Below are 13,144 nucleotides of genomic sequence, written 5' to 3' on the forward strand. Positions count from 1 at the left end.
CCATCCTTTGACCTCATTGAACGTTGCCAGAAGCAGATCAGGTAAAATGACCTTTATGAAAGTTCAGCTTTGGGCAGCAATTGCCTAACTTTGTAACTCAGTCTACTTTCTTCCCACCAAGTTTCTATACATTTCCCCATGCTCCTTTGTCATTAAACCCATTAGTGAAAACAAATATAAAGGAGTTGCTGACCTCTTAGGATAACTTTTGCAAAATACTGCTGCTCTGTGGATCTATGATCCACAGGACACTTGCCACAGAGAATAAGGTTGCTCATCAATTAGCCTCACCGTTTCTCATAGAACTGGAGGTGATGGAAAAACTGGGACATGCACTGTGGAAATCATCTCAGTTTTAGTTGCTTGATTTCCCTACTTAACCTGAGTTCCCGAGGCTCCATTTATAATTGATGTACAGGAATAACTATGTCTGGAGGGCAATTTTTCTCACCTATCTTTGACATCTTATCTTAGGATGAGGTGAATCATCCTTTGGTATTTCTTATTTTTCTCCATTAGCTATAAAGTCAGACTGGTACAGCTGTAGACAATTTTTAAATGTCTGAATTACACAAGATGAATCATAGTCCCAGTGTAGAAAAGACCTTGTCCTAAAGAAATCAGGTATCACACAGTTCACATGATATGCAGTTTGGTGCCTGAAATGCATTTCTGTAGCCCAGCTGATGCAACAAAATTCAAGGGGACTGATAGATTATTGCAATGCTGCTACTGGCCATCAGGACTTGCTGAGATCCTGTGTTCTGCAAGGGGCAGTTAGCCTGGGGCAACAACAGTAGAGTGCTGAGCAGAGGCCGGAAGGGAAGCATTTGCTGTGCTCTGCCCTAGAAACCTCAGGTGGCCCCTGCCCAGCCACATACAGCAGACTTCCTTCTGGACATGCAGCCCATGCTCTGTGTCTCACGTACCAGCAGTGGTGCTCAGTAATTAAAAGGAAATACAGTTTGGAACAAAATAATTTTTGCAAGTGTTTCTCTTGTTTCTCTGGTTAAAAAGAAAAAAATTCCAAGTGAAGAAATAGTAGCGGGAAGGTTTTTTTGTCTCACACACCTCTTTAATCTGCATCAGGCAAAACAAAGTATTTCTTCTAGAAGGCATAATACTGCAATGTCTCTAGTGCAGAAATAGGCAATAGTGCTGAATGCCTTTCTCATGACAGGGTCACCAAACAGCATCCTGATCCAGAGCACATCTGCTCAGAGCTTATCAGGGCCATGCTCTTCCAGGGCAAGGTAATACATTTGTTTTCTTTCTCCCACTGCCTGCACCAGCAGCCGCATTGCTGCCATTCCCAGCTCGTAGGCTGTCTTGCAGGATTGGGCTATCATGGTAGCTGGAGCAAATGCACAGCTCCTCAGCCAAAATTAGCCAGTATGTCACATCAAAAATTAATCATCCCAGTCTCAGGTGGTTGATTCTTGACAGAACTTCTCATTTAAGGAGGTTAGGAATAATTTAACCAAATAATTATTTTATCCAGATGAAATATTCACTCCTCATCCTATAAATCAAGAAAAATTAAGCCTTCCTAGATAACAGGCTCAGAGTGTAGCTCACAGCATACGCAGGTTAGGTTCTGTAAGTAAGCAAAGTAGAATCCTGCAGGAAGTGCACCCATGGCAGCATGGGACTGCATATGAGTCCAGCTCAATAATTTACCCAGCAAATTAGGTGGGCTTTGCAGCCTTTGCTCAGAGTCCATCACATTGTGGGTACATGTCCTGCACACTGGGCAGGACTGGTATGTCTGACAGACTTGCCACCAGTGCCTTTGCACATGCAAAGCTGTTGGTAGGCTATTTTTAAGTTTCTGGGTTGGTTGTTTTGTTGGTTTTGGTTTTTGTTTTTGGTGAGGGTTTTTTTGTGATTTGCATTGGCACAAGGATGTATTGAAAAAATAAATATTGCAGCATCAAAATTCTGGAACAGATAATAGTTGAAACTTGCTGGAATTCCTTCTGTGAATAGATTACTGGAGTGTCAGATACTTAGTGGTAGTAGCTAATGTTCCCTACAGTGCCCAGGCTAGAAGCCAACATGTAAAACCAAAACAAAATGAAGAGAAAAGAAAACCTGACTTCTTTTGCTCATCCTGTGTTTAACAGCTGAACACTCCCATGGTCTGGTGTTGTAATACAACAGACTGGTTGTAGTACAAGGACTGGTTTGATGCTATTGCTGGAACAGACGAAATAGTTATTGTATTTCTGCTGAGCAAAGATGCCTAAAATACATTTTTATATTTGGAATACAAAACCTATGCGTGCTGTATACATGTTACACATGATATGTTGTATACATCTGATGCAGGGCCAAGCTGATCTGCCTGTATTATTTTTAACACATCCCTGTAATACACCCAGATAGTAAAATTGGGACAAAAGTGCGGTTTGCACCATAAGGATTATCAGCTTGTAGCAGATAAAGCCTTAGAGTTGTAAAGAAAAATAAATCATAAAGATTCTTCAGTGTTGGTTTGCATACTTCTGTACTCCAGAGACAAATTAATATTGTTTTTAATTTAAGAAAAAGCAACCAGCATTAAAAAAAGACCTTATTAACACAGACTTCTGCCACCCAAAAGTGCTCTGAAAAGGTGGGGCAGCTTTTAATGAGGTTGAAAGCATCTGATAAGGTTAAAAGATGGAGAATACACAACATTTACTTAGATGAACAATTGAAAAAATGTGCACATCATCCCCTAATTTGCTAAAAATAAAACCCAAAAGAATTTGGAAAAAAAAAAAAAAAACTTACCCTTGCTCTTTACATTGCTGAATTTATCCAGTCATTTCTTCCCAGCCATAATCAGCCACAGATTGTTCCCATCACCTGTCTCATCTACATGTGTAGAGCAAAATACTTCTTCCTGTGAGCAAAATACCTCATTACCTGTACATTTCTCCCCAAATGCCATATGGAATGTTGTCATGTATTGGCATAGGCTATAACCAGCCTTGTTCCCCTGAAAGGCAAGGGAGGGACAGGCACATGGATCCCACCCAGTACGGCCTCATGGTGTGTCTGTAACCTCTGCAGTGCCCTGCACTTCAGCAGTGCAGATGCAGCTTCAGTTAACTGATGGTGTCAGTTGCTTGTGATCAGGATTAAAAGCATCACAGGCTGCTCTGAGAGACATTGCAGAAGAGTGGTTACTCCTACAAATCTTGGGGGTAATCCTCCTTATTAAAGCATGCAGTCTGCGCTACCCAACTCTACAGAAAAAAAAAAAAATCTCCTTAGAAAGGGAACACTGAAAAGCATTTAGTAAGTGTAGTCTGGCAGGCATGTTCCACAACTTGAAATGCACACAGATAGAGCAAACCAGAAAAGCCCACAGGAAACAATTTAAACAATTTGATTTGGAAGGCGTGAGCCAATGCAGTTTTTGTACCCACATTAAAGGTGATCCTGATGCTCAAGTTGAAACCCACAGAGTTTCTCTCCAATGTTGAATAAGAGAAAGGAAAAATGAAACTTCTGTAGCTCTGTAGTTAAGTTTTTTGAATTTAAAGCCATTCTTGTTCTCTGCATTTGGGCATTTAAGATAGGTTTCAGTAGAAATTGGGTACTTTAGTGCTTTGTGAAAACTCTGCTGGAGGCTCAGCTGAACCTTTTGATGTCAAAATACTCCTGAAATTGTATTTCCAGTAACTTCTTACAATGATTTCATCTCCCCCAAGGTGTGGCATTGCTCATCTCGTAGGTTGGGACACACACTAATGATAACTGCGGTTATCATTGGAGTATAACAATATGTACAACAGTAGAACTTGCAGTTCTGCTGTCAAGGCCTGTTTTGCTGGAGGAAAAAAAATGCCTTTGAACACCTTTGAAGGTCATGCTGTGAAAGACTAACTGCTTTATAGTGTGGTTTATGGAGCTTGGCCAAAGCACTTGAAGCGCTTTTGGTCATATATTGGCATTGTTACATTTCAAATGGAGTTACACAGTAAATCTTCATTTGCTAGGAAATTTTTTGATCCTTTCATCTGAAGCTGTTTCAGTGTTGCTTTGTTGACTCTTTGTTTTAGGAGAAAAAAAGCGTTTCTGGCAATTTGGTAGCTGGGCATGTCTTTAAAGAAAATGCTATTAATCAAATAAGCACAATTGCAAGGCAGCAGCAACTAATTCTGAAAAATCTCGAGCTAGATTTCTCAAACTGAATAGCAGATAGATCTGCCAGTCTGCATGCTGCATTTGTGAGGAAACAGGGCGCAGATTCTACATACAGCTATAAAGCCCCTAAATCTTAAAAGGTATAGAAGTAGACCAGAATTTTGAGCTGTGGCATGATGTAAGCAGCTGATGAACCATCCCAGATTAACAGTGGCACTCTTCATACCAGCTTGGTATCTGTATGGTACATGTCAAGTCTATGCTAGTAGGTATTCCTATCTCCTGACAGGTCCCAAGTTCCAGTTTTAGGCAACCATCCCATGGAAAGAATGTTTTATGGATACATTCAAGGCTGCATCAATATCAAGAAACTAGAGGCAGAAAACCTATTCTGCAAATGGCCCCACAAAATTTACATCCACATAGTTAATCAGTTCCTAAAATGTAGCAGGTAAGTGACTTTGCCAATGCTGTCTGACAGGAGCAGCCCAGGCCACGCTCAACCCCAGCCAGCCAACTACTACCTGTGCACACAGCTCAGCACTCCAGTTGCTGCCCTGGTCCTGGCCAGTTTACTCACACAGACATTTTCCACCAGCAGATATGCAGGACACCTGCAGGGAAGAGATTGTTTAAAGGACTAATCATGGGCTTAGAGAGCAGCAGTGGCTTTAATCTGTGTGCTTTTACAGACTCATCATATAGCTTCAAGTCAGGCAAATGCTCTTCAACTTATTTTCTTCCTAGCTACAGATACTAATCTGCCTTCTTAACAGGACTATTATTATATGAAGTATTATTACTATGAAGCTATGTAAAGCAATCTAAAAATACTGTTATCAGCTCCATGGTATACTCATTGCAATACAGACTAGCTCATGCAGAACCCTCCATTACAGCTGCACCTTTCAAATGACTGATATTCATCTGCAAATGCATTTTACAAAAACCAATTTGTCTATATGCAGTTAGAAAATTAAATAGGACAGAAGAGAGAGAAACAGTGAAGTTAAAGCACTGAACCACAGTTCAGGAAACCCTTCCCAATATTCAGGCCTCTCTCAAAGAGGCAGTAAGCAATTTTAGCCCTCAGATTGTCACCATAAATAATGAACTGTAAATTCCCATTGGGACAGAATCTGTCTCCAGATGTGCACAGGTATCCTGCGCTCATATGATTTGATGTTTTTTTCAGAACCATGTATTAGAGAGATGTGGTATACAGCCAGGAGCAACAAGGCAGACTTTCCTAGCAACCAAAGAATTCTCAGTAAATCCTCTTGTTTGTTTATTCTAGCACAGGTACACTCGAAAAGGCTATTGCTGAGCCTGATAAATACAAGTCTCTGCATTTAAACACAATCATGGGATTATGTATGTATCCTTTAGGGCAGATCAATTAGAAAGAACTGCCTGTTAGCAACTGAAAATTAATTTCCTCTCTTAAAGCCTTGGCTCTGCAATACTCATTTTCAAAATTAATGCTTCTTATTTTTATGCAGCATGCATGCTGCCCAAGAGCTGATGCTTATTCCACATAGCATAGTAGAAATTCTACTGCTTAGACACTATTTGGGTCCATTGATACAGTAATTAAACCTTATAATAAATGACAGCATAATTTTCAGAAACTGCATTTGCTGGCATTTAAATTGTAGAAATATAAAACTAAAAAAAAAAAAATCATCTTTGTCATCCTAACCACATATCCTATTTTCTCTTGCATGAGTCCATTAATATATATATATATTATTCATTAACACATGACCCAAATTCTAACCTTCTAGTTAAAATGACAACCCAAGATGTTCTTCTGAAGTTAATTTTTATCATATTTTTTATTCAATATTTTTCTCAATTTATACTTTGAACATAAATACACAAGTTTTATGGCTCATGTTACAAAAGACACTACTATGTGTTAGAAAACATATATAGAATATATTGTAGTGGTTACATTTGCTCCCCTTCTTTCCTATTATTTTCATAACTTCTGTTAATCTAGAAAAGCAATATCAGAAAGCAAAATCCAACCTCCGAGCAGCACAGTCTACAACAGCTATAAGGACTATTGGTCAGCTGTAAGAGAAACTTTGGTTCCTGCCTGTTTTTATAGTAAGGTAATACCAGAAAGTTGCATGTCAAAAAGGAACATTGCCCCTTGTGCTCAGTTAGTTACTAAAATCTAGTTTATGACAATATGTATTTTTATAGACAGACATACAGCTTCTCCTTTGCTTTACAGCTTAGAAAGATAAATAGGTATTTTCAAAATAGGGGAATTGAATGAGGGACCCTTTCTTTTCTTACAGAAGTCACTGGCAAAACTCCAACATACTTTCAGAAGAGCAGATTTGTACTTTGTTCTATTGATTTGTTCTGTTGATAGAACTGAAGAAAATTACATTTCAACTGACATGATAAATGTCTCTTTACAACTCTCAAGATACTCTAGAGGATCCTGTAATGCATGGATTTCCAGTGGACTCTACTTACTGCTCCTAGTGATCAAGATCCATCAGGGAGTAGATATGATTCTCCAGTCCTGAAGGCAGGGATGTGGAATACCATGCCCAAGGAGCATGTGAAATAAAACCTGTGGTCTTTTTGCTGCACCGTAGCCAAGGGATACTAGATCATATATGCTTTATACACAGAAGAATCTCTTAACTTGCTTTTCAGCATACATACATTAAACTGTACAATGTAGTACTTCCACACAGTGGGCAAAGAGCAGCTCCCAGGGCCATAGCTATGGAAGAGTACAGAAAATGAAACTGGCCTTGGTCTCTCAAGCCAGGGGAGCCTAAGCAGTAGGTCAGGGAGGAGAAGAAGAAAAGTTTGGGAAAATGTTGCCAGCTGCCTGGCTTAGAGGCACTCTGCTTTTTTCCTTTTTTTCTTTTTCCCTACCAGTGCTCAAGCCAACACTAAGCCTATGCCAACACTGACAATACCCAACTGAAGTTGCAAGACACATAGCAAAAGACATGGAAGAAAAGCAAAAACCAGTAATGAAGATCTTAAGCCTAAAATCCTATCTATAACAAGTATCCTTTGTGACTCATTGAAATCCATGCTATTATGGCTCAATAGAGGATGTGGGCAAAGCCTCTGAAATCAGGATGCATACCTGATTCTGAAATGCCTATTTTGGTGCCACTTTGCAGGCAAAGACTGCCTTCACCAGCATTCCCTCTGTCCCCCTCACTGGTGTCAGGCACCACAGAAGACCTGATGTTAGTCCAGTGCTCTGTCAAACTTGCTCAGCCAGCCTACCCACATATTTTGGGGTCACCTTGATAAAGATTTGCTTTTTAAAGCAGAAAAGACTGAAAATTTTAGACGTACACAGATCTGTTGCAAAATTAAGAAAATAAATTTCAGCATTATTTTTAAAACCCCAACCCTACTACTATATCCAACAAAAATACCTCAGTCTCTAGTACTGTTTGCCTTGAAATGGCACATGCTGGGAAACACTGCCCTTATGGTTGATAGTGATTTAAAACAGGCAGATTGAAACAAAACATAGTGGAATCAAGGCAAAAAAAATTTCAGGGCAAATCACCCTCTTACTGGGATAATAATGGTATCAAAGTAGCCAGAAGTTTTATTCGATTCTAGTCAATGCATACATCTGACAAATGTTCTACTTCAGATGGCATTTTACTGAAATGATGGACAGTATTAAAGTTCTTCACAAAACTGAAACTTAATCATTCTAATTTCTCTGTATTTCAGTCTACTGATGAGGGAAAAGAATGTTCCCAGCAACTCTACTCAACAAGTTACCTGCATTAAACAGATTTTGACTGAAGGACGTGTCTCGTCACCATTTCTGGCAATGTCTTTATGAGCTGAAGCCTTTGTCTTGTATTTCACATGTGCAGAGATTAGTGCAACTGGCAATTTCAGTACAAATCCCAAATTCAAAGTCTCCTTTGGAAATACATCAATTCATGAATAAAACATTGATCAGGTCCCTACTTAGAATTCATCCTTTTAACAGTACAAAAGTGCCAACTTGCCCATCTGAGGGAATGAAGCTGTGCTCCTCACTTTCCCAATTCCCATTTACAGGGCTGTGCTTTGCTGAACCTGGGAGAAAAGAAGGGCTCACCCCTCAGTTATGACCACATCTCTGCTGATGCTGTTGCACTGTGACAGTATGTGATAGATGCTTGCCTGGGGACGCAGCACAACTCAGCTAATGTAGGACTTATAGTGATTACCTATAGACAGTACTTCCTATAGATATTCCTATATTAGTATATATATCTTCCCAATTAATGACTTAATTAATAATTTCATTATTAATTTACTTGGTGTGCATGCCTCCTTAAAAAATGTTACAATCCATGTTTAGCTTTGATATTGACTTGCAGAGGGAGGATGCACTACAATGCACAGCTATCCTGTATCTGTATTTTCTATTTGCCCAAAGCCATTGCATCCTTGCAATTTTCTGTATAACAAAAACAAGTTGCATACACATCGCACCTACCAAGAAAATTAGTGTGCTTTTTGTACTGCAACATTTCTAATAACACTGAGCATTGGAAATTAGTGTTTTAAAAAAAATCTATGTTCTATGTTGAAATAAACAAATACTGATGAATTAATTAAGCCAGTTTTGTTCCAACCAAACTCTGGTATGTGGAATGAAGTTTTAAGCTATTATAATTCTCGCCAAATTAATACTAGCTCACATTAGACTACTTATTATTTAAAAATATTTGTTAATTTGTTAAAATCTACTCTTCCATGCAATATGTCACTTTTGTGACACTTTTTCCTACTTTGGAAAAAGTAGGAACAACTGATTTATGCAAGCAGAAACCAGCATGAGACATGGCATGTCTTCCTTGCCTTCCCTAAGTGCTATAGAACATAATTAAGATATTTATAAATGTGAGTATAAATAAGGTAAGAGATTCTAAAACCATTTTAAAGTCCCTAATATTCCTTTTTTTTTTTCAGAGTATCAAAGACAGCACCAATAGCTAAACATTTTCCAATACTCTACCACTGCAGAACATCCTAAGTATGTGAAGATGGTCTTGCACCCTTAATCCTGTGATCCAAGCCTACTGAAATTTCTCCCAGGTGTATAAAGCCTATCTGCTTGGGTCCTAAGCTGGCATTAGCCACAGACGGATATCATGTTTTTTTAATAGCAAAAACAATCTTGGATTTAGTTCAGTTAGATATTTAATAGTGGGATTTGCCAGACCATCACTGAAGACACTAGTTCATCTTGTCGTTGCTGCTTGGTCTTCTTGTTCACTCTTCTGTGTCCTTGGCCACCAGAAATTACTAATACTGAACTTGCTTTCATTTTCTTAGATTTCTGTCTTTTACTTTTGAATGAGATATTCTGATCCTTCAGAAGCTCATAAATGTTACTGTCCTCCGGTCTGTGCTCTAGGGAACTCGATCCATGAGACAAAGTAAGGGATCCAGAAGATGATGACAAGTCACTTCTTTGTGCAATGGACCCTGCTGAATCCCCCAGCCAAACTGCAGTGTCCTGGGTGTTACTAAGGGAAGAGCCTGGCCGTTCACTGTGCCCAATGTTCTTTTGGTCATCGTCCTTAGGTTCTGAGCCAGCAGGGAGGCTGTTTCTCAATTTGTTTCTGTTCTTTTTGTTTATAGATGTAGCTGTTACAAGAAACTTGACTGGGCTATTGTGTGCATGGTATGACACCATTCCTCTTCCTGGAGCCAAAAGAAAAGACAATTAAAGAACATTATTTCTCAGACCACAGTGTTCTACCATAATTAGTTCATGAAATTTGCTCAGAATAGCGTAACTCTTAAAGCCCTATTATATGCATCCAGTCTTTTGCCTTGTGTGGACACTATTTACAGAAAAAAAAAGTACAAAAATAATGTTCTACCACAAGTCTTTTAGAACTAATAAATCAGCTGAAATATGGCTTATGAACTTCAGATGATGTACTTTTGTACTCTGTTCTCACTACTGCATGAGCACAGAAATACTGCTGACCTTTTAGCTGGAATCAACACAAATGTTACACTGTTTTTACTCCAGTAATCCCCACATATTTTGTGTGGCCCAAATCAAGCCTGTTGTACCTCTGTACCTCTCCAGAACAGTATAAGAACATATGTTTCATTGCAACAGATCTGTCCACACTGTAGAACAGGAACTAAAACTCATCCTTCTGGTTGTCTAGTTACCATTATAGATTCATAAGGAACTGACTGAACAATCATTTTTTCTTTCTTTTTTTTTTTTTAAGCATTTAATCAATGGGATATTGGTGGAACAAGGAAGATTTACACAGTGCAAATCATTAGAATATATGAAAAACAAATTGCATGTGCCCAAATTGAGAAGCTGCAACAGTATCAATAGATGTGCCTTTTACAGCAAAAAAAAAGGAGAAAAAAAAAAGAATTCTACCAAGGAAGCTACAATATTAAAAAGAGCTAGGCTAGGAAGGGGAAAAGCCCATATAAAATCTTATAAATCACTACATCCATCCCTAACTCCCAAATGCATTTCACATTTTAAGGACACAGATTCTGCTTTTACAGGAAGTACATTCATATAAAGATGAATTATTGCTATTGGAAACATAATGGGGAAAAGCCACAGTTTTAAAATTCAAAATACAGTTATCAAAGACTATAAAAACAGATCTCTAAACGTAATGTTGCTAGATCTGTGAAATCTCACCAATCTTGATCCCAGATAAATGCAAGAATATATGACATAAACCAAAATAATAAAAACAGAAAATGGAAGAATGAGAGATTTTTTGATTCTGCAACTATGCATATTCTTGTAATTGTATTTATTTTCACCTAAGATAGGTTCCAGATTTTTACAAAGCATTTATCTCATGTCATACCAGATTATTGCTGCATATTTTGCTGAACACAGAGGATTTCATTTTCATTTTGTGAAGTTACATAAGCTTTTTTTTTCCCCCTGGAGGAAGCTGCTAACAGCTTTCCTCATAAAATCTGCCAGCTTCCCTCTGCAACACAGAAGCTTGAGCAGAATTCCAAATCCAAAACACTGGGGAAAAGCCCCTATGAAACACACTTTTAAAACCTTGCTTCTAATAGTAGCCTAAACATTTGCATAGTGATACAGTGGCATTCGTGTGTTTGTATTTCAAATGGGCTAATATGAAAGTAACTCATAAACACATCTCTCCAGAATACAAAAACCTTGATCACTGTTAAAAAAATGAAATATGTACTCTCATATATTCCAAATCTCCAGTTTGGAGGAAACAGGAACACAAACAATTTATTCAAAAAATAATAAACTGTTGTCACAGTTTGACAACATGCTCATTTTTAAGTGTCTGTGTCTCTAAACCTAATGTATCTCTTTTCCCTAAATCTGGAAATAAGACTGTCTGCATTCTCTTCTCATCCCCATATATTTGGCTGTACTCTGACAGGATTAATGCCTATCTCTTAAAGAAAAACAGTTGTCCCCTCTCAAACAACTGAGACAAAACTAGACAAGTATCTGGATAATACTGTAAAGCTCAGAAAGAACAACAAGTATAATTTCATCACACAGCTCTTATAGCTAAACAATACATATAATTTGGCAGGTTCACTTAAATTACTGGCAGAAGAGAAGTGACATCTTCAGTACTTGATCTGTTTGAGAAATTTCACTCACCAGTTACTTTGGGAATCCCCTGCAAGCGTGGCACTGGTAAGGCTACTATAATACCCAGGTTTGTTCCAACCAGCAGTAAGCCATGGCACACCAGGAGGCTGGTCACAGAGACACGCTGCTGCCCTGCGGGGTTTAGCAAGTGCTCTGTTACTGAACAGTGATGACCTTTGCCTAGATCGAAGCAACTTCAGGCAAACACAATCAGCTGAACCATCTCAATTCAGCAAAGCACTCATTGCAAGGCAAATATTTTGTTGGATTATGGAATTACACTTTACATACATGACAATTTAAATATTATTGAACATCTGAAACATTCTGCCCTAAATCTCTGAACCACAGCATCCAAAGGTAGACAGAGACTGTCTCTACAAACACGCTTTTATGAACAGGCTATGTTTGTATATTCCCAATAATAAAACAGAAAAGCATTTCACTTCACAATACTCAGTAACACCCTATGCTCAAGACTCAAGGCTGCTCATGATTTTTTTTTTCTCCTAGTTTTTAATCTGTGAAACTCTATCAGAAATGCTGCATCCACCTGTCTAAGTTGGAGTCCCCACATACAAGAATGGCATTGACATACTGGAAGAAGTACAGCCAAGATGATCAGGGGACTGGAGATATTAAAGGAAGTGCTGTCTGCACTTACCTGATGGAAGGATGCACAGAAGAAAGACAGTGCACAGTGATATGATAAGACACAACACGCTCAAATTTACAGCATGGGAAAATTTTATTCCACGCAGGGAAAAGCTGCATCACCATAGAGGTCGTCAAAAACTGCAATGGGTTGCTCAGAGGGGTGGTGGGATCTCCATCCTATCCAGAAATATTAAAAATTTGACTGGACAAGATCTTGAACAACCAGATCTAATCGGGCCTTCTTCACAAAGGATGAACAAGACTGCCTCCAGAGTAAGTTCCAATCAAAATTACTCCATGATTCTATGGTTTTCTACAACACTATTTACAGGATTGCTATTTTTCGAGTGAAAACAAAGTAACTTTTGCTTGTAATGCTGACTAAAAATATGTTTGATTCCATTTAAATGGATTTTCAAAATGTCCTTGACAAGCTTCAGAAACAGAAACTATGATCTGCCCAAACTTTTGCCCAAGTTTATGGGGCGGAGCATTTAAACTCTGCTCAAAGCTCAAGGAGTTTCAGGTCCAAAACATACACATTCTTGGATTATTATTAACTCAACATGTAAGAGAGCAGTCATTTCATCTTCATCATAGCTCTCAAACTGTGAATCACTTCATCAGTAGGTCTAGAATTTGAATTCCACGTTTGATTTAACTTGAGCAAACCCTCATGTT

General features: G+C 38.5%; 1 protein-coding gene across 7 annotated transcripts in view; it reads right to left on the bottom strand.

Annotated features, from left to right (window-relative positions):
- Positions 1 to 5,959: 5,959 nt before the first annotated feature.
- ARHGEF10 (Rho guanine nucleotide exchange factor 10) overlaps positions 5,960 to 13,144 on the bottom strand; it is a 109,586-nt gene continuing 102,401 nt past the window's right edge. For all 7 annotated transcript variants that reach the window (XM_059842795.1, XM_059842796.1, XM_059842793.1 and 4 more), the window contains 2 exons: positions 11,816 to 11,938; positions 5,960 to 9,858 (listed from right to left, as the gene is read on the bottom strand). In XM_059842795.1, the coding sequence (XP_059698778.1) occupies positions 9,344 to 9,858; positions 11,816 to 11,938 (638 nt within the window). In that variant the 3' untranslated portion in view covers positions 5,960 to 9,343. The remainder of the gene's footprint in view (positions 9,859 to 11,815; positions 11,939 to 13,144) is intronic.

Source organism: Haemorhous mexicanus, chromosome 3, assembly GCF_027477595.1.
Source record: "Haemorhous mexicanus isolate bHaeMex1 chromosome 3, bHaeMex1.pri, whole genome shotgun sequence".
Taxonomy (NCBI): domain Eukaryota; kingdom Metazoa; phylum Chordata; class Aves; order Passeriformes; family Fringillidae; genus Haemorhous; species Haemorhous mexicanus.